This window comes from Neltuma alba, unplaced genomic scaffold (assembly GCF_004799145.2).
Source record: "Neltuma alba isolate B1F8T4 unplaced genomic scaffold, ASM479914v2 tig00010413_pilon, whole genome shotgun sequence".
Classification (NCBI taxonomy): domain Eukaryota; kingdom Viridiplantae; phylum Streptophyta; class Magnoliopsida; order Fabales; family Fabaceae; genus Neltuma; species Neltuma alba.
In genome coordinates, this window is record NW_021635315.1 from 375,647 (window position 1) to 398,662 (window position 23,016).

General features: G+C 33.7%; 2 protein-coding genes and 1 pseudogene across 2 annotated transcripts; 2 read left to right on the top strand and 1 right to left on the bottom strand.

Moving 5' to 3' along the window:
* Positions 1-392: 392 nt before the first annotated feature.
* On the top strand, positions 393-2,958 carry LOC114756460 (G-type lectin S-receptor-like serine/threonine-protein kinase LECRK1). Its single transcript, XM_028945406.1, has one exon. The coding sequence runs from the start codon at positions 393-395 to the stop codon at positions 2,754-2,756; it is 2,364 nt and encodes a 787-aa protein (XP_028801239.1). The 3' UTR covers positions 2,757-2,958.
* A 2,087-nt stretch (positions 2,959-5,045) lies between these two features.
* Positions 5,046-7,455, top strand: LOC114756461 (G-type lectin S-receptor-like serine/threonine-protein kinase LECRK3). The gene has a single exon (XM_028945407.1). The coding sequence runs from the start codon at positions 5,046-5,048 to the stop codon at positions 7,404-7,406; it is 2,361 nt and encodes a 786-aa protein (XP_028801240.1). The 3' UTR covers positions 7,407-7,455.
* Positions 7,456-10,675: 3,220 nt separating this feature from the next.
* On the bottom strand, positions 10,676-16,228 carry LOC114756462 (G-type lectin S-receptor-like serine/threonine-protein kinase RLK1; annotated as a pseudogene).
* Positions 16,229-23,016: the final 6,788 nt, after the last annotated feature.

The following is a 23,016-nucleotide window of genomic DNA, read 5'->3' on the forward strand; positions in this document are numbered from 1 at the left end:
ATTAGCAGACTAGTCAGTTTGTCTCTTCTACCCGTCGTTGCTTCGCTGAAATTTACTTTAGTCGTATTGCTTCCAGATTCTTGTGTTCCTATTGGTGTAGAATAACACACAATATGCAGGAAGCAAGTCAAGTCTTCACTCGGTTTCTCTCATTTTCCACACCTTTTTATTTTTTTGGTTAAATCCATTTTTTCTTCTTCTTTCTAATTCCATGACTTTTCTTTGCGTTACGATAGATTCTCAGGTCAATGCATGAAGCAAGTCAAAGTCTTCACTCGTTTGCATAATTACGCCGGTGTCTCTCTTTCACCTTGCAGCGGAGAGCAAACTAATTTCCTTCGTTTCTTCTAAGTTCTGATCCATCTGTTTTCCCTTCCTTCCACAAATCCCACATGGCGGCTTCCGTAACTCTGTTCTTGCTCTTCGCAGTGCTTTCTGCAAACCAAGTTATAGCTGAAACCAATGATACCACCGTCATCCGTTTGGGTTCTTGGCTCTCCCCAAAATCAAATTCCACTTCATGGGCGTCACCTTCTGGTCATTTCGCCTTCGGCTTTTATCCGCAAGGTAAAGGCTTTGTTGTTGGAATATGGCTGAGCCATGAACCTGAGAATATCACTGTATGGACGGCTTATCGCAACAGGCCACCATTATCATCAGATTCTGTGATCGAGTTAACTAAAGACGGCCTAGTTCTGCTTAAAGACACAGGGATAAAAGGATCCATTACTAATGCGTCATTTGCAGGGCGTGCACATTCAGCGTCTATGCTTGATTCGGGCAATTTCGTGATTTATCATAAGAATCGAAGTGTTATCTGGCAAAGCTTCGATCTCCCCACTGACACCATATTAGGAGGTCAAACTTTATCTCCTCAACAAAATCTGGTCTCTTCTTTGTCCAAATCCGACCACTCGAGTGGAAACTTCATTCTCATCGTGCAGGATGATGGGAATCCTGTGGCCCACCCTGTGAACAATCGAAGGAGAGATGATGCTTACTATGCCCCCATGGCTTCTGTGTATGTCTCGCTTACTCTTAATCTTACAGGCTTTCTTTGCTTGGTTGATGGAAGAAATACTACTTTAAGGGTTCTGGGGCATAGTAACATTACTGGGTATAACACAAGCCTAGTCTACCGTGCAACACTTGATGTGGATGGGATATTTAGATTGTATGTGCACAGACTTGAGAGGAATGCCAAATCAACTGTCTATATTGTGGCGCGTAATCTTCTTGATCAATGTGATTTCAAAAGTTTTTGTGGCTTCAACAGTTATTGTTCCTCCATCTCTGGCAAAGGTGTTTGTCATTGTTATCCTGGATTCACACCCATCAATAATGTGAATGAAAGCATGTTTTTGGACTGTGAACCAACCAGCAAATATGACTGTAAAACTAGTAAAGATACAAAGATGGTATACAATGTTAGTAATCCATTCAAACATATGGAATGGGGTCTTATTCCTTATTTGGCCATGTCCATGGAAATAGAAGCTTGTGGGAAGTCTTGCAATGAAGACTGTGATTGTGGGGCAGCGTTATATGATGAAGGAATCTGCAAAATGTTTAGCCTTCCGCTTAGATTTGGCAGAATTAATCATAATGTATCAACGACAGCCTTCTTCAAGTTGCCTTCAACGAATAAGATTCCTCTACTAAATGTAAAGAAGCCAGAGGTTCTTGTTGATGACAAGAAAAATCTGATTTTTACTCTGGTTATCATTCTAGGTACGATTTTATTCTTCTGTTTGGTCTTTGCAATATCTAGTTTCTTCATTTATATCCGTAAAGTCTATTCATACGCAAAGCTCTCCACTAGTAGCGAAAATTTGGGTTTCGTTGAGGATTGTGGTTTGCGACCTTTTGCCTTTGATGAATTGGCAAACGCAACGGGAAATTTCACAGAAGAGATTGGTAGGGGATCTTTTGGGATGGTTTACAAAGGTACAATTGGAGAAAGCAACAGAAGGATTGCAGTGAAGAAACTAGACATTGTCATTGATGGAGGAGAAAGAGAATTTCAAGCTGAAATCACTGCAATTGCTAGAACTCATCACAGAAATCTGGTTCAACTCATTGGTTATTGTATCGATGGTTCAAGAAAGCTTCTTGTTTATGAATACATGAGCAATAGATCTCTGGCAGATTTTCTGTTCAAGGCTGAGATGCATTTATCTTGGAAACAAAGAGTCAAAATTGCATTGGATATAGCAAGAGGAATCCTATATCTGCATGAAGAATGTGAAGTTTGTATTGTCCATTGCAATATCAAGCCTCAAAACATCCTCTTGGATGAAATGTGGACAGCAAAAATATCTGATTTTGGACTTGCAAGGCTATCATCAATACCAGAACATTCAAGAATCAGAAGTATCAATGAATTAACAAGTGGCTATGTGGCACCTGAACGGCAAAAAGATGCATCGACATCTATAAAAGTTGACATTTACAGCTATGGCGTGGTGCTGTTAGAGATCATATGTTGCAGAAGGAATATAGATGTGAATGTTCCTTCGGAAGAGGAAATTATGCTTTCAAGTTGGGTGTATAATTGCTTTGTGAGAGGGGAATTGAAGAAACTTGTATTAGTGGATGAAGATGTGGAATGGATGACATTAGAAAGAATGGTGAGGGTGGCGTTATGGTGTGTCCAAGAGGACTTGTCTCTACGTCCTTCCATGAAGAATGTGATACTGATGTTGGAAGGGTTGAAACATATTCCGATTCCTCCATCTCCAATCCCACTTGCTTGATAATCTTCAAAAATATGGAGAAGCTTGCTTAATAATTTGAGTGATATATGTGTGGCTCGAATTATTCATTAATCGAGTTGGAATCAATTTATGTAAAAGATTTAAGTTGCTCATTGCAAATAAGATGTGTCACTCCATAATTTGATAGATACGTAATTTCATTATGTCTAAGCTTGTGATTGATAATTGTATTTGATCTGACTCGGGACATGTCAATATGATTGTAGTTTGTCCATTATTTCACTAATTAAAATAATATAATATAACAGGGAGTTTATTTGCAGCTTAGAATTCACAGAATTTATTTACATATAATTTAAACTGAGCCTGCTATCTGAATAAAAATGAAGTTTAGAGGGATATTTAGCTATTACTAGCATATTATGTTTCATTAGTGAAATAAACCGAATAATTGCTAGCAAGAAGGATTATAAGCATAAATTAGAAAGTTTAAGGGGCCATTAATTAATATGGTAGCTGGAAAATGTACCGATGGAAAGGGCCAAAAAAATGACATATTTTCCTTTACATGGTCCATTTGATTGCACCATTTTTCAACAACAAGCCTTATCTCATTAAGTGGTATCGACTACATGAATCACACGATACTATTATATTCTATCAACAAACAAGTTTTTAGATATGTTTCGTTTAATTAATGACCTCATTGAGCGTTCTTCTCGGTCTTCCCCTACTCTTTTTTATGAGATTCCATACTATCTGATCTACTCTCCTTATCGGGGCCTTCAATAGCTTTCTCTGCACATGCCTAAATCACCTCAAATGATATTCAACCATTTTCTCTTCAATAAGCACCATATCAACTCTTGCTTTGATATTTTCATTTCGAATTTTATCTTTTCTTGTATGACCACACATCCATTTTAACATCCTCATTTCTACTACTTTAACTTTATACTCTTATTTTCCTTTTATCGCTTAACATTCATTACCGTACAACATAGCTGGTTTTATAATAGTTTGATAAAATTGTTTTTTAAGCTTCTCATATACTTTCTTATCATAAATAACTTCAATAACCTTCCTTCACTTTAACTAACTAGCTTGTATTCTAATGAGTAAATTCCGACAGCAGTAGATTTCCCTATGTTTAACGAAAAATCTGCTATCTCATGTATGGGGGTCATTTTCCTGGCTACCTAAAAAATTACCATATGGCCCCTAATTGTTTTTTTCCTTGGTTCTTGCTTCGCTCTCGCATATCTTTTACAGTATGTTTTTGGTTTGCTTCCATGGTCTTCTGCCGAACCTCTCTCTCTCTCTCTCTCTCTCTCTCTATTTTTCTTAGCTTTGTTAAACCACATCAATTTCCGACATTTTTCTGTTCGTTCTTGTTTTTGAATCGTGGATTTGATTTGGATCATTTTGATCCGATGATTTCTTGTTTTTCTTGGATTCCTAATGATTATTTTTTGGATTTATTTGGTTTGTTGGAGAGGTGCATCAGGATTTATGATATTTATTAATGATTTATAATAATAAATAAAATTATAATTAATACTTATTTTGATATATTTCTTTAATAACTATATTTATAAATAATTATTTTAACATTTCTATTTTAATAACAAGTAATTAATTATTTAGTATTATTTTAAATCGAGGGCATCAAAATCATTTGCTCCTCACTTTTTTCCAATTCCATCATCATTTTCATCCTACAAAATATAAATCATTTTTCATTTCAACTCGCACAAAACAAGTTAGCTTAGGATTTTTCTATTCCTTTCCTTTTTATTTCATTCTCTTCATTTCTACAATCAATTCTTCCTACAAAAGAGGCCCTAAGGGGTTTCTTGTCAAGTTTTAAAAACTAGGGTTATTTGCATATGACTCCATGTTCAAGGAAATTTATTATAATTTGTATTTTTATTTATAAAATATCCTGATTTTTGAAGATGGAAACCAATTTTTGAAACTCCTTTTAATACAAAATTGTATGAGTGAAATTAATTTGAAAAAAAACTTGGGGAAAAAAAAACTTTGTAGAGAAAAGTCAGGGTCATACCGTGATTGTTACTACAATAATATTAATGCATTATTGCCAGAACATATCTTTTTATTGGACAATTGGACGTCATTTGTACGTCTTCCTTGGCCATTTTCTTGTATGGACGAATTAGTCATGATGGACAATCAGTAATTGACAGATTGGCAACTTCTCAACACTTTCGGGGAAGACTTGGAAGACTTTGAGATTATGGCCACCATTTCACCAATCCTTTTTATTTATCAGCGATTCCGCAGTTCTGTGAGATTTTAGTGGCCATGGCTACCATTGCATCAAGCATCTACCTTCTGTTTTTGGTATATTTTCTATGTGAAACAGTGGTATTCGCAGAACCCATACCCCTTGGCTCGTTCCTTTCCCCTCCCAATTCATGGTCTTCACACTCTGGTCAATTTAAATTTGGGTTTTACAATCAAAGCAGCGGCTTCAAAGTTGGAATCTGGTTACTTGATGGGACTAATAAAACAATAGTCTGGACTGCAAATCGCGATGACCCTCCTGTTTTCCCAAATGCAAAGCTTGTTCTAACCAAGAGAGGTGAGCTTTCTCTACAGGCAGGTCAAGGGCAACAGAAGGTTATTGCTCACAGTAACAATGGAACTGTTTCCTCTGCTTCCATGCTTGATTCTGGAAACTTTGTTCTACGAAACAAAAGTTCACACATCCTTTGGCAGAGTTTCGATTACCCAACTGATACCCTCTTAGGGGGTCAAACTCTACCTTGTGGGAGTCAATTGGTATCGAGTTCATCAGACACCAACCAATCTTCTGGAAGGTTTCAACTCTGGATGCAGGCTGATGGAAACCTTGTTCTGTACCCACGATATTCTGGTCGTACAGCTTCTGATGCTTACTGGGCATCTGGTACTTACCATGGCAGAAGTTTCAAATATAATCTTTTCCTCAACAACACAGGTCCTCAGCCTCTATGCATTGTAAATGCTAGTAGTTCCAACTCAGCGATAGTCTGGTGCGAGGATTATAGCAGCTTCAAAGGAAACAATACTATTTATCGCGCAACTATTCATTCTGATGGAGTTTTACGACTCTATGCTCATTTTGAAGACGCACATGGGAAACACCAAGTTATAAAGTTGTGGTCACCACAAGGGTTGGACAATCAGTGCAACTTGAAGACATTTTGTGGGTTCAATAGCTATTGTACCATTAATGACATAGAGCCAGGTTGCAATTGTCTTCCCGGAACTGATTTTATAGATCCAAGTCATAAGAATCTTGGATGCAAAAGGAACTTCTTAGAAGCAGAATGTAAAGGTGGGAAAGATAATGCTACTTTTTATTACATGTCCCCAATGAAAAGTATGAAAACCGATGATCTTCCTTATACAGTGGAAGACATTCTGGAGGAGGAATGCCTATCATCTTGTTTGCAAGATTGTTACTGCGGGGCTGCCTTCTATGAAGATAATTGGTGCAAGAAAGAAAAGCTTCCATTCAGATATTTTACAAGAGAACCAGGGTCTTCCCTCACAATATACTTCAAGGTGGGCAATGTAAGCCTCAAAGGAAACAGTACGTCTTCCATCAAGAAAACCAGTAAGAGAGCAATTCTTCTTATCATTGTTGTCATCTTAGGTTTTGCTATTCTTTTATGCTTAGCTATTGCAGTCTCTAGCCGATTTATATACAAGATTGGAATTTTAAGTTACAAGAGGTTGTTGGAGATAGGAGATTTGGACTTGAATGAAGGGATTACACTGAGGGTATTTTCCTACAATGAGTTGAAAAAAGCAACGAATGGTTTCAAACAAGAGGTGGGTAAGGGTTCCTTCGGATCAGTTTATAGAGGAACTTTGCACAAAGGAAAAAAATTGATTGCAGTAAAAAGGCTACAAAAGTTAATTGAAGAAGGAGAGAGAGAATTTCAAGCTGAAATGCAGGTCATTGGAAAAACCCACCACAAAAACTTAGTTCGCTTGTTGGGATATTGTGCTGAGGGGTCCAAAAGGCTTTTAGTTTATGAGTACATGAGTAATGGCTCCCTTGAGAAGCTTATCTTTGGTCATAGCACTATACGTCCAGATTGGGATCAGAGAAGAAGAATAGCACTGGACATTGCAAGAGGCTTACTATATCTGCATGAACAATGCAGGGTTCCCATCATTCACTGTGACATAAAGCCTCAAAACATATTGATGGATGAGTTTTTGACAGCTAAAATATCAGACTTCGGGTTAGCCAAACTTCTAATGCCGGATCAAACTAGAACCTTCACTCAAGCTAGAGGGACAAGAGGTTATTTGGCTCCGGAATGGAGTAAGAACACTCCAATAACAGTAAAAGCAGATGTTTATAGCTATGGAATTATGTTACTGGAGATTGTATTTTGCAGAAGAAGCTTAGTGGTCAATATGTCGAATCCGGAGCAAATTGTTCTGTCCAACTGGGTGTACAAGTGCTTTGCTCGACGAGAGCTAAACAAGCTGGTTGTTGGGGAAGAAGTGGATAATAGTTTACTGGAGAATATGGTGAAAGTGGGGTTATGGTGTATTCAAGATGAACCTTTTCTTCGGCCATCCATGAAGAGTGTGGTGTTGATGCTTGAGGGAGTTAGGGAAGTGGCTATTCCTCCTTGTCCATCTCCTGATTCTATTTGACGTCATCACTTTGCTAGGAAACAAAAGCAAACAGGATGTTGCAATTTCATGTGGCTTTCATTTGATTTTTTTCCTTTTCTTATTGTGTTTCTGTTTAATTTTATCTTTAAGCTAGCGTCTACCTATTTGCCAGGAATAAAAAGGAATTATGAAATATATTAATTTTGATATTTTTCCCTTTGAAAAAAGATTTTCCAACTTACAGTGAGAACTCAGATTTTTAGTATTGAGTAAAATATACTCTGTAAACATGTTTCAAAATAATAGTACTACTTTCCATCTTTAATATAAAGTTCAGTTGTTAATATTATAAATTTTCCGTGTATTAAAAGATTGTGAATTTAATATCATTCATATTTATCTTATTATAATATTTGAAAGGTTTATTTATGATATTAGATTTTGCAAAATCAAAGATTTCAACTAATGTTGTTAAGAGAGAGAGTTGATGCACACTATACTGCTCTTTTTTTTTTCTTTTTTCTTTTTTTCTGGTATATGGTTTTGTCCCATTGAGTTTTTGTAACAACCCCTCCTCTCGATAATATTAACCAAAAGGAATAAGAAATATTCTTCTCTTCTTTCTGATTCTCTCCTCTCTACTTTTATAATATCATGCTTGTTCATGTGAAAATCAGATTTTTTGTAGTAGCTGAAAAATACTCTCTATCCTCTATATGTATACTATAGAATAATACTCTCTCTGCTCCTTATTACAAGGCATCTTTTAGAAGCAATTTTTTTGTCATAAGTATAAGTCATCAACTAACCCATTAATTGTTCTTTTCTAATTTTATTCCTATTATTATTAATCAAGGTTTAGTATTAATAAGTTTATCGAACTCCGTGTTTCTCTACCCACATTATTTAAGTTGGGGTAAATTTGAAAAAAAAAATTATTAATTTAAGACAGATTTAATGTTTTAGTTTGTCATTTATTGATATGTGAGAATTAGTTAAAAATGTCTTATAATAAGAAGAAAAAGGAGTATACTGCAAGGATAATTGTGTTTAATTCGCTCAATCAACGAAATGTAAAATACTATATATATATATATATATTTATTTATATGATGCTTGACTTATTCCTATACTTGGCAGATTCACTCTCATCTTATTAGCATTATGGCATGTAGAAGGTAGCTAGTCCTCAACTCACCAGCAATTGGGTCTCGATTTTTATATAACCACAATCTTTTTTTATTTTCATTCTAATTAATATTGCGGACGTTAATGATTAATCATATTTATCTATTACTGCTTTATGAGTTGATTTTTCAATTTAAGTCAATAAATAAAATATCATCAATAGAATCGATCGATATAAATATAAATATCAGTGTTGAATATAAAATTTATAATTAATTATACAAGAATATTATATCAATGATAAATATTATTTCCCAGACATTCGACCATGCAATATATGACATTCAAAATCTACCTAATTTGGCTAATGATGATGATGATGATGCTTTACCAACAAGGGTTGGGTTTGATATAAGTAGCTAATTCCTTATAACATGACAAATTAGGATTCAAATCTCCCTTAGAAGAGGTATTTATATTTAGTGTCTAGTAATGTCGTAAACAAAATTGCCTCTAACAAGATGATAGATGTCACTGTTAAAAAAAAAAAAGAAGGTAAAAGTAAAGATTTGAAGAGAAAGTCAATATACCTCCAATCCTAAATATAAGGCTGATTGGCAGTTAGGTTTGACCCTAATAATAAGACTTTAATGTACTTTATTTCCAAATTTATATGGCTTGTTCCCAAAATATCTTTATTGATTGTAAAGGGTTCCCACCAAGAGGTAATTCCAATACACATGATTAAATAGGTTAATTTAGGAAAATCAACACACATTTATTATAAATACCTAATTTAACTAATTTTTTTATTTTTTTCAAATTATTTATTTAATTAAATATTAACCGAGATAATATAAGGTAGTAATTCATGAAAGTGACAAGTGATAAAAGATTTTAGACCACATACTTTTAATTCCAACAAGCAGCTTCATGTTCCATCGTTCAAAGATGATGGCTCGACTTTTCTCCACATTATTATTTTCCATGGCCCATGTTGACCGGTTGACTCGACTAATGAACCAATATATGACATTCAAAAATCAACCTAATTTGACTGGTAATTAGTAATTTATGAATTGACAAAGGATAAATAAGAAAAAAAAGGACCCATACGTTATCATTCAAAAATGATGGCTTCTTCATCATATGTTTATTTTCCATGGACCCTCATTGACCCGTTGACTCGATGACCCAAAGTTTGGGGTATTGTTTTTCTCAATATTCATAAAACCTATGAAACTCTAATACTTTTGGTGAAAATAATTTTTTAAACTATTTTTTCCAATAAATCTTGTAAGTATTTTAAAAGCATAGTTGGTAGGTAACAATAATACAATTAATTTTTCAAATTTTATCAAATGAAAAGTCCATCTAATTTAATTCGTAAAACTTTGGGAGGTTATCAGAAAAGTTCATATATATTTGTTGGGTCAAAACTGAAAGAAAGTTCCAACGACATAGAACTGACAAGACACGAACAAACTGGGGCTTTTTTTTTTTTTAAAAAAAAAGAGATACTAATAGTGAAATAAAAGTTATAAAACACTAAAAATACTGTAAAAAGTATTTACCAAAATTCTTCATTAAAAATCATTCACTGCACGAACAAATTTGAATTTGTACAGAAATCGTTTGTGCCAAAAAACGATTTGCACCTCTTGGCTAACACACTAGATGGGACCTTTTGTGGGAAAAAAAGAAAAAACAATTCAAACCGAAATCGTTCTCATATGGAACTATTTCAATTTTTAACCAGCAATACACGCCTTGAAAATCATGAGCTTTTAGTATAAATGAGCTTTTGTACCTGGCCCTAAACAAGGAGGTTGGGCTTGGATTCGCCCATAAGTCTTTTTTAAATTGTTTTTTTAGGAAAAAATGATAGAAAAATAATTTTTGAATTTGAAAATTACTAAATCGTCACTGAAATAAGCAAAATTTCAGTTTATGCAGAGCTGACCAAATTGGGATTTCTTAATTTTCTGAAATAATCATGTTGCCTTTAATTTTTTTATGGAAAAAAAAAATCAAGCACCCTCACCGGGTGGTTGACATGCATAAAATTGCACGCAGTAGCAGTAGCTAAGACAGATAAATAAATATAAACATGCATGTGGATGTGCACAATTACATATGGATTGGTACGAATGCAAAAAGCTGCATAATTTTGAAGATTATTAAGCAAGTAGGATTGGAGATGAAGGAATTGGAGTATCTTTCAAACCTTCCAGCATCAGTATCGCGTTCTTCATGGAAGGACGTAGAGACAAGTCCTCCTGGACACACTATAAGGCTACCTTCACCACTCTTTCCAGTGTCCTCCATTCCACATCTTCATTCACTACTAGTTTGCTCAATCCCCTCTCACAAAGCAATTATATACCCAACTGGAAAGCTTTATTTGCTCGTCTGAATAAAGCAACTTTCAATTCTATATTTCTTCTGCCGCATATGATTTCCAACAACATCACACCATTGCTGTAGACGTCAACTTTTATGGATGTTGATGCATCTTTCTGTCATTCAAGTACCACATGGCCAATTGTTGATTCATTACTAGTTTTGTTTCTTGAAATTTCTGGCATTGATGATGGCCCTGCAAGTCCAAAATCAAATATTTTTGCTGTCGACATTTCATCCAAGAGAATGTTTTGAGGCTTGATATTGCCGTGAACAATACAGGTTCACATTCTTCATATAGATATAAGACTCCCCTTTGCTACATCCAATGCAATTTTGACTCTGTTTCCAAGATAGATGCATCTCAGCCTTGAGCAAAAAATTTGCTAGAGACCCGTTGCTCATATATTCATAAACGAGAAGCTTTCTTGAACGATCAAAGCAATAACCAATGAGCTGAACCAAATTTCTATGAATAGTTCGAGCGATTGCAGTGATTTCAGCTTGAAATTCCCTTTCCCCTTCGTCAACAACATCTAGTTTCTTCACAGCTATCCTTCTATTATTTCCTTGGATTGTCCCCTTGTGAACCACTCCGAAAGATGCTCTACCAATCTCTTCTGTGAAATTTCTTGTTGAATTCACCAATTCGTCATAGGCAAATGTTCGTAAACTACAATCCTCCGTGAATCCTAGATTCACACTTGCAGATAGCTTTTTGTACGAATGGACTTGACCCTTGTAGATGAAGAAAATAGACATTGCCAGGACTAAGCAAACAAATGAAATTGAACCTAGAGTGATGGCTAGCAAAGTAAAAATTAGATTTTTTTTTTTTTGTCATCAACGAGAACCGCTAGCTTTGAAGGAATGATATTTGTTGAAGGATGATGCTTGAAGAAGGCTGCGTTTGACACATTATGATTAATTCTGCCATATTTAAGCAGAAACCCATACTTCTTGCAGCTGCGGCCTTCATGTAACGCTGCCCCCACTACAAAAAATTCGACCTTCAGCGGCGACAAAAGTCGCCGCTGAAAGTCCCAAAGTCGCCGCTGAAAAGTTTCAGCGGCGACATTTTGTCGCCGCCAGGTCGTCGCCGTAGCGGCCGTGGCTGAAACTTATCAGCAGCGACAAAAATAGTCGCCGCTGAAAGTGAATTTTCAGCGGCGACTGAAAGTCATATCAGCGACGACTTTTCGTCGCCGCTGAAAGGTGAGAGTTTCCCACGGGAAAGAGTCGCCACTGAAACATAAGAATCAGTGGCGACTAATGTCGCCGCTGATTGTGGCTTCAGCGGCGACTAAAGAGTAGCCGCTAAATCTTTTTTCAGCGGCGACTCTTTAGTCGCCGCTGAAGCCACAATCAGCGGCAACAAAAGTGTCGCCGCTGAAGCTTTTTTCAGCGGCGACATTAGTGTCGCCGCTGAATCCTTTTTCAGCGGCGACATTTTGTCGCCGCTGAAGCTTGTTTTAGTGGCGACCTAAAAGTCGCCGCTGAAGCCATAATCAGTGGCGACACTTATGTCGCCGCTAAAACAAGCTTCAGCGGCGACAAATGTCGCCGCTGATTACCCTTTTTTTGTGATTTTAATTATTTTTATAATATATTAATTATGCAAGAAATTTTATTTATATTCCTGATAAATATTATCAAAAGGTTTAATAAAAATAAAGTAATTAACACACAAATATAATATATTAAATGATAAGATTTATATAACCATCAAAGTGTTTTTGTGTCTTTAACTAAAAAAAAATTGTTCAATTAAAGGATACATTACATAATGCAAAAGAAAAATTATGTAGAAGGAGGGACGCTAGAAGTAGGGGTATCTGCAGGACCATTTAACTGCATCTTTTGCATGAAAGATGTGAACTGAGCTTGTATTCTCTGTTCCATCAGTTGCTCCATCCTTTGTTCAAGTTGTGTACGCTCTGCTTCCATCTTTGCTCGCTCTGCTGCACGTTCTGCTTCCATCCTCTCTCGCTTTGCAGCAAGATTTGCTTCCATCTTTTCTCGCTCCTCCTGAAATCTTCTTTCAAACTCTTCATACAACTGTGTGCGTACAGTCTCAAGTGAATCACTAGATTGAGAGTGAAGTCTCTTCCTTCGAGGCTCTGCTCCATAACCTTTTCCTCTAACATATCCTGACCTCTCACCAAGAACAGCTGTCAATATCTCATCAGAGGTCATTCGAGCATCACTCTCTAAGGATTATAATATAAAATTTTTACAAAAAAAAAAAGATTAAAAAAATGTAAAAAACTTTCAATGTCGCCGCTGAAAGTGAGCTTCAGCGGCGACTCTTCGTGTCGCCGCTGAAAGAAGATTCAGCGGCGACAAAATGTCGCCGCTGAAAGCTATATTCAGCGGCGACAGGAAGCGTCGCCGCTGAAAGTGACATTCAGTGGCGACAGGAGGCGTCGCCGCTGAAAGAAGATTCAGCGGCGACAGTTAGTCGCCGCTAAAACCACATTCAGCGGCGACTTAAAGTGTCGCCGCGGAAAGTGTACACTTTCAGCGGCGACTTGAATTGTCGCCGCCGTAGTGCACACTTTCGGCGGCGACAAATTTTGTCGCCGCTGAAAGTTGAAGCTACAGCGGCGACAATTTAAGTCGCCGCCATAACTCTGACTTTTGGCGGCGACAACTATTGTCGCCGCTGAAAGTGGTCGCTGAAAGTCCAGATTTTTGTAGTGCCCACAATCACACTCTTCCTTGCAAGACTTCCCATGAGCTTCCATTTCAAATGGTGTGGCCGAATTAGAAGTAGCATCCATTCACTACCAAAGAAAAACTTGCGATTAGCGATGAAACTTTTGTTTAGCGACAGAATTTGTTCTATCGCCAATTTTTTTATCACTAATTAGATTAGTGACAAAATTAAAATTTCATAGCTAATTAGTTACAAATTAGCCACGAAAAAATTCTGTCGTTGATTATTGATAAAAATGTTCTATTGCTAATTAGTTATAGAAAAATTTCATCACAAATTAGTGATTAAAAATTCCTGTTTTTTAAGGAAAAAAACTTTAAAATGTCACGTGGCACTGCCACTTCATCTCTGCCTGTTTCATGTCGCCATCTCACATGCCACATTGTGTTGTCACGTGTCGCCATCACATAATTCTACCTCAAAGTGACTTCTTTATAACTTGAACCCAGGACTTTGTCTGCGTGCGTGCAAAGCTCTAACAGTTGAGCTACAACAAACCTATTAACTTATTATATATATAATATTTTTTTACACAAACAATTATATATATTACTACCTCCAGTCCTAGTTATAAGATCTTATTTGTAGTTTGTAAATGAGGTTTTAATATTAGAAACAGAGGTAGTATTGAAAACTAAAAATAAACGGTATGATAATTTTAATCATAACTATTTTAATGAAAAAATAATTTTCAAATATTTGTTTATTTATTTATTTTATAAATTTTTGTTTTTAAAAAATATTTTAAATATAATTTTAATTTCCAATGACACTTATTTTGAATTTTAAATCGTAGATATTTTTTTGTAAATATGTTTTTAAATTTAATTTTTTACTTAACATTGATAAGATATATAATTTAGTTATATATGTATTATATTATATTATCTATATGTGTTTTATATATTTGATAAAAACTATTTATAATTAGTAAAAAAAATCTTGTTATTCAAAAAATAACTACTACAACAAAAATCAAATAAATTATTCTATGTAAAAAAAATTAAATGATTTAAATATATTATGATAAACAACATTCTGCTACTTATATATGAATCCTATATATTTTATTTTCTTAAAATTTTTTGTATATGCTATTTGTTTTTGTATTGAAGACCAAAATCAATTTATATCATGGGTATTAATTATATCATGATTAAATTTGATTTTTTAATAATTAAAATTCAAAATTCACTTCATTATTAGTTTGATTTATAATCATAAATTAAGGTGTTCATATAAATTCATTTTTCAATTTTGAAGTTTTATCATATATTACATTTTTCAATATATTGTACATATGATACAATTAGTTCTTTCTTATATCAGTTTGCAGAAGAAAGTTATTAATATTCTTATTATATTTTTTAATTATTATTCATAATCAAGAGGAATTGATTTTAATGAAATATAAATAATTTTACTAAGAAATTATCTTCCTATTATCAGTATGTATTTAGTGATGACATCATGTTGATACCTTTATTAACATTAACTCCACAAATATATCATTTTATTTTACAATTGAAAATATATTTAAATCATTATATCCTCAATTATGTTATTATATAAATTGTTGTAAGATTATAATATAAAATAATGAAATTTAAAATTAATAACGAATTAGTGATGAAATTGTGACGGAATAAAATTAGCAATGGAATTAGTGATGGACTCTTTCGTAACAAAACAATTTAGGGACAAAATTAGTGACAGAATTTTTTTGTAGCTAAAAATTTTATAATTAAAATTAGCGACGAGAATTTCTAACAGAAAAATACCATCGCTAAATATTTATTAGGGGAAATTGTAATTTAGGACCTTGGAATTGTAAAAACGCAGATAGGGACCCTTGACAACTTTACTTTGGGTTTTAACAACTTCATGACATATTATTGTTGTCAAAACCTAAAGTGAAATTGTCAAGGGTCCTTATCTACGTTTTTGTCATTCCAAGATTCTAAATTGCAATTTTCCCTATTTATTAACAAATTTTTTAATGAATTAGAGACGAAATTTAGTGACGAATAAAAATTCCGTCACTAATATTAGCAATAAAAAATTCTGTGGTTGATCCGTTGATAATAAACTGTTATTTTTTAAATAATGGTTGCACGTCTTGTAAGAAAAGAACATCGTACAGCACCTTTGGATCTTCACTAGTTGTACCGCCATCGCTGATCATTTGCTCGCACTCCAATATGCTTTTATTCCCATTTATAGGCATGAATCCAAGATAACACTTACAAACAGCTTCACCGCCATTCATGGAGCAGTAACTGTGGAGACCACTAAAGCGCTTGACTTCACATTGATTAGAGATGGCTTGCCACACAGGTTAAACATTGAAGCTAGTATTCTTCTCAAATGTGGGAACATACAATCTAAAGTTACCATCCAAATCCATTGTTGCACGGTAGATTAAGCTTGTGTTCCTTCCAAGATAGTTGCTACCACTGGCCAGAACCTTAGTAGTTTTGCCATCATAGTTTAGGCAAAGAAAGCCTGTAAGATTAAGAGTAAGCCGTGTGACCTGTGATTCAAGCCAGTAAATTCCCTCTGCAGCTTGATAGTTCTCAGGAATGGCAGCAAGATTTTCATCACGATGCATTCGGAGAAGAAAACGTCCATTCGCAGAGATCAGTTGATACCCCTTAAATAAATTCTGACCTCCTAATATGGTGTCTGTGGGGTTATCAAAGCTTTGCCAAGTGAGACTATGCTCCCATTTGGTACGAAACATTGAAAATGAAGGATAGGGATTATGATTACAATTAAAAAACATCATTAAAATAGTATATAGCATGTTTAATTGCTTGTTATATGAGATTAGACAAACCCACTCTCATGGTATTTTCCAATCACATATACATGGGTTTGACTAATCTCATATAACAAATAATTTCTTATGCTAAACACTTTTTTAATATATTTTCTCAATCCCAATTCTAATTCCTATCTCTAATTTTCAATACTTCCTACCAAATGCAACCTATGGTCTTTACTATAAAGCACAAAATTCCCAGAATCAAGCATAGATGCTGAATGCGCAGACTCAGATGCATCAGCAATCGCCACTTTTATCTGTTTCTCGTTCCTAAGCATAAGACCGCCTTTCGTTAGTTCGATTGCTGAATCAGAGGAAGCAGATAGATTATTTAATTTAGGTGTCCAAACGATGGTTCATTCTTGTTCGCCCATTAGCCATATTCCAACGGCAAAGCCATTATCTTTTCGATAAAAGCAGAAGGAAAAGAGACCGATGGCGACACCCATGAAGTAGAATTCGTTCTGGGACCCGACGGTGACACCAATGAAGTAGGATTCGTTCTGGGGGAGAGAGAAGAACCCAAGTTTTGGATGTTGGGATCATTTTTTTGAGCCCTAACATCGTTTGCAGATAGTACAGCAAATAGTAAGAACAGAGTTGTAGGAGCGATGGACATGGTGTGGTGCGCGAAGGAACGAGGAGGAAGAGAAATTAATGAACAGAACTACGCAGAAACGAAGAAAAATTTAAAAAAGAAATAAAGAAAAAGAAAACACGCGTAAACAATGGGAACGAGTGAAGACTTTGACTTTGAGGACTTGCTTATTTAGTACTCCCTCCGTTCCTTATTATAAGAGACATTTGATGTTTATGGCATGTTCCTATATATAAGAGACACTTACAAGTTGTCTCTACTTTTTTGTGTTGATTTACTATTTTACCCATATTTATTATCTCCAACTCACACTCTCTCTCCCTCTCACTTCTCTTTCTTTAATAATTTAATTGTTCTCTCTCATGCTCTCTCTCTTATTAATGAGGGCATTTTTGGAAAAAAATTATATTTTTTACACATTAATTGTTCTTAACTAATTTTAACTGTTTTTTTGATTAACGTACTTCGGTTATTTGTCTCTTATAATAAGGAACGGAGGGAGTAGCAATTTACGTTTATGAAGTCAAGAAACTGCCAACAACATCAATATCTGTAACAATTACTTCAGTTTCAAATTTTTTTTTTTTTTTTTAGTGTGGCAATTTATTTGAACTTATGTGATCTCGTTGAGGTTTATTGGTCTAACCGTATTTCAACACATCATAATTAGGATGTCATACACAGTCTTGAAAACAATAACACTTCAAAAAAAACGTATTACTCCACAAGTAAATGCAATACTACTATATAAATCACACATAATTCAATAAAATAGAGTTACTTAAGCATACTTGTTGTCATGGATAATTTTACGAAAAAGATTTGGTAAACAAAATTGAAAAGGGAAAAGGATAAAAAATAATTCTTCATGAAATATCTCTTCGGTCTTTCCGAGAGACATTTTCTTTGGGATATATCTGAGAGAAAATAAACATAGAAAAAATGACAAAAAATACTTGTTAAATTTCAAAATAATAAATATGTGATTTTAGCATATTTTGACATTTCAAAACTATTACAAGAATAATCAACGTTAACTAGCTATTTGACATTTTGAAATTTAACAAGTTTTTTTTGCTATTTTCTTAAATAAATAATTTCTCTTGGATTGTTGTGATAAAAAATGCTCTTTTAAAAAGTTTTCTTGAATTTAGTCGAGAGAAAATTTCTCTTAAAATTGTTGGAGAGAAACATTGATCTTTGAGGATCACTGAAGAGAAAGTCATAATTTTCTCTTGATGTTTTTCGAGAGTTTCTCCAGAAAAGTTTTCAAATGAGGGAACTATATGGTTCGCGTATTAAAAGATTTAATGAATATGAATTGCTTAAAAAATGAATTTAAAATAAAAGACTCAGAAAGAACAAAAAGTTACTTTGGATTACAAATTGAATTTTTATATTTGAATAAACTTATACAAGGAAGGTCGAGAAACAAGGGAAAAAAAAACAGAGAATTATAATAAGGTCAAAAAAAATTACAAAATAAGTTTTAAATATTATTATTCTCCAATTTAAAATTTGTCATTACATGCTGCTCAGGTGGTTATTAGAATTTTTTAGTAATTATTTCTCTTTCTCGGGACTTGATTGTAATTCTCCCAAAAAAAGGGCTTGAAATATTTTTTATGTGGATAAATTACATTTATTATGTGCTTCGATAGTCATAAGATCTTTAGATATGAATTAAAGATCTGTTTAGACCTTAAGAAACTAATAAATAAACATTTGGTTTAGAAATACTATGTTGTTGTTATTGGAGCACTTTGTATCTAGATAGTCACAAATGACTTAATATACTATTTGCTAATTAACTTGATATAGTTCTTCATCAACACGAAGAAATTAAAATGAAATTAAACACTTTCTTTGATACTTTAATAGTACTGTGGAGATGATATTATTTTATCTAAATGTGTCCAGGGCTAATCTTATTGGCTATGTCAATATTGGATTCTTTTTTATCTTATGTGAAAGGATCATAGTATGATCTGCATGTCAGTAGACTACAAACAGACTATCCCTTGCGATCTTTAAAAGATTGTGAAATTAATATTATTCATATTTATCTCACTATAATATTTGAAAGGCATATTCATGATATTAGATTTTGCAAACTCAAAGATATCAACTGGTATTACTAAGAGAGAGAATTGATACACACTATACTGCTCTTTTTTCCTTGTACGTGGTTTTATCCCATTGAGGTTTTTCTAACAACTCCTCCTCTTGATAATATCAGTTGAAAGGAATAAGAAATATTCTTCTCTTCTTTCTAATTCTCTCCTCTTTATTTTTATAACATCATGTTTGTTTATGTGAAACTCAGATTTTTAGTAGTAACTAAAAAATACTCTCCATCCTCTATATGCATACTATAGAATAATATTGTCTCTGCTTCTTATTATAAGACATCTTCTAGAAGCAATTTTTTGTCATGAATATAAGTTATCAACTAACCCATTAATTGTTCCTCTCCAATTTTATCCCAATTATTATTAATTAAGGGTTTAGTGTTAATAAGTTCATCGAACTCCATGTTTCTCTACCCACATCATTTAAATTGGGGACAAATTTTAAAAAAAATTATTAATTGAGGATAGATTTAATGCTTTAGTTGTTATTAGGGGTGTTCAATTGTGTCCCGTCCCAATGTCCCATCTCTGTCCCAATCATTTTGGGATAAGACAATCCCGTCTCGAAAGCTTTTGGATTGGGATGAAAGCAGGACTGGACAAAATTATTTTGGAATAGAACAGGACGCGAGATGTGTAACATCCCAAATTTATTTAGGTTTTAGATACAATAAAATAAAATTAATTAATATTAAAAAAAAATTAATATTTTTTTAATATTAATTAATAAAATAAAATAAAATAAATTTATTTAGGAATAAAGGTATATTAAAAAAATTAATTGAAAAAGATAAGTTTGTTAATTGTAGATACAATAAAATACATATAATATTTTTTTAAAAAAAAATAAATCGGTTATATGTATATATAAACGGTTATTACACACACAGATATATATATATATATATATATAAATCAAACATCTTTGAATAGGAAGAATAAATAATGATATAATAATATAAGATAGATTGGAATTCAAATTTGAATCTGTTATACGAATTTTAATAAAATATATATAATTATATATACAAAAAAATAGATTTGAGTTTAATTTAAATTAAAAAAAAAAACTTTGAATGATTCTGGCAGATTTCATATCAGTCGGTTATCTACTTAAGATTAATGAAATTTCCATAATAATAGTAATTTCAATAATAATAGTAAGATAAAGTAATTAATTAATTAAATGAAGATTTATTAATTTTAAAAATATAATAACTTAACCCTAGTCCTACCCACTCATTCTTTATCTTTTAGCCGCCACTCAGTTTCTTCTTTAGCTTTTCCGCTACCGTAGACTGGTGGTTTCAGAAAGCGTTACTCCTGCTTTACTCTAAACATCCCATCTTCATAAATCAAATTAGATTCAAGGTAAACTTTTCCATTCTTGTTTCTCATCTCTTTTTATATTACCTTTTTCATAATTTCTCTTTACCTCATTCCTTTCGTCCTTTCTCCTTAGTCCACCGTAGGCCTTCTTATCACCATCATCTCCAAGACATATACATTTGTTAAGGTGTGTACCTACTTTTATGTTCCTTTTTCGTACATCTCTCCCTTGTATCATGTGTTTTTGTTTTAGATTCTGCCTCTTCGTAAGACTATGCACATATATATGCTTGATAGAAATATAAATAAATATATGCGCCTCTATATATATATATATATATATATTATCATCTTCTACCTCGTTTCGGTTTTACTCCCCTCTAGTCATAGGTGTGTACATTCATATATTGGTATCCACAAGTCATTTAGCAACATAGATAAAACAAATTTACCCCCTGTTAGCATTAAAAGATGGGATAATGGCTTAAGAAAAAGAAAACACACATATATATATAAAGGACCCATAAGTGTTAGGGATCGGTGGATTTTTTTTTTTAAATGAGTGTTCCCTTAAATCATTTATATATAAAATTATATATATATTCACATAATAGGTTAAAATAAATAAATAATGGGAAATTGTGTAAACTGAATATATGTATGAAATTCATGGTTAGTTATAAATAGGTGTGAATTTAAAAGGGTCTCTTGACAGCTTTAAAATAATATTTGAAATCAATAATATGTAAGAAATTTGTGATCCTAAAATTCAAGAAGACTTAATTAGAGGCCTGTGGCATAGATTTAAAACTTAAATGGCCTTTAGGAAAAATCTTAGAGTAGCTTTGAGATAAACTTGAATAGCTCAAATTATAATTTGACTCGGTATTTGTATAATTTTGTAGACTCTCACTGAGAGCCTTATTGCTTGGAATTTTTGTTTCACTACTGAGGAGCAAATGGAGCCAGGTAACTTGGGGTTTTTTTATGTGTGTGCAAACTTTATCCATCATGATTAAAATTGTATTGACTCTATCGACTTAATTGTTACAAATAAATAGATAGGACTAAAAAGGTGAAAGAATAAAATTGTATTATCTTCTATGTTATTTGAATTCTCCTTTAAGCATAAATGTGTCTTGGATATTTTTGTGAAAAATATATGGTAATTTGTTTTCTTTCAAGCATGCTTGCATATACTGGATTTGTTATATATTCATGACATGCATAGGCGGTTGGACTTGGGAGTTTATAATATTGATATATGCGACAACTTGTGACCATGTGGTTTGCCTCCACTTAGCGCAAAGTGGTTGGCCTTTTTAGGGCCCCGTTCCTTAATACTTACCGGGCCAAGTTTGTAGAGGGGGAACATGGGACAGTGACACCTCCTAGTTCTTTTAAGGAGTGGAGCCATAGTCTAGGCTTGGACTCTGTATCCTTGGCCAGATACATCCTAAGTACTGGAGTAGTTTTGGTCAGTCCAGTGTGTGGGCCAGACCGTTTATAAGCCTATGGTTCCAGTCAGCGGAATAAGGTTGGATGGAGCAATAAGGGTGGAAGCATCCATTGCATATGAACATGGTATATTATTGAATTAGTTACATATTTTGCTAATGATTATTTAAGCCATTGCAATATCTGTTTGCTTAGCCAATATGAAAATGTTTGGGTAATGGTTGTATCTACATGGTTGAACTCTGGGTTACTGAGACGTTTGTGCTCACTCCAATTATTTAACATTTTTCCAGGTGACAATCCTTATAGGGAGCAAGGGAAGGTACCAGAGGAGTGAGCTAGTAGCTCTTATACTTCTCAAGTACATGCTGAATTAATTTGATTCTTTACTATTTGCCATGACCCTAGAGCATCAAATTAGTATTTTGTTAATTCCTTGAATGGATAGATTTTAGCGTTTCATTTCAAGTTTTATCCACGGGTTATGTTATGTTAGACCTTGAGACTGCAAGCTTGGACATTTATGCTCGAATTATATTATGGGTTTAATTGCTCATGTTTACTTGTGGTGATTAAAAGGCTGAGTCCTTTAGTGTAAACTTTATTATTGAGACCTTAAGATCAAACTAGTTTTTACATGGTGTTTTAAGTAGCTTAGAAAATTGGGTGTTACATTTTTTGTATCAGAGCCATAACGTTCCGTGGCCTTTTCTATTTTTATTTTTATTGCTATTTTCCACTAAGATCTAGTTAGAGGTCATGGCAAGTAGATATTAGTATGTGCCCTTCCCTTCCCCTTGTATATCCTATTACTTTAATTATTTCTCTTCCTTTGGCTAACGTTAACGTGTATGGTGGCCTTACATAGGAGGGGAGAAGAATGGTGAACACTAGACGAACTAGACAGCTAACCAACACAAACCCACCTTCATCACCTCATCAAAATCATTCACAGGGCAACGATGCCATTTTGAGGGAATTAAGAGATGCAGTCCAAAACATAGGACAGATATTGAACAGGCATGAAGAACAACTAGCTGCAATGAAAGAACAGA

What these genes read in the sequence shown, in the direction of transcription:
- LOC114756460 (XM_028945406.1), top strand. Translation starts at nt 393, where the DNA reads ATGGCGGCTTCCGTAACTCTGTTCTTGCTCTTCGCAGTGCTTTCTGCA.
- LOC114756461 (XM_028945407.1), top strand. Translation starts at nt 5,046, where the DNA reads ATGGCTACCATTGCATCAAGCATCTACCTTCTGTTTTTGGTATATTTT.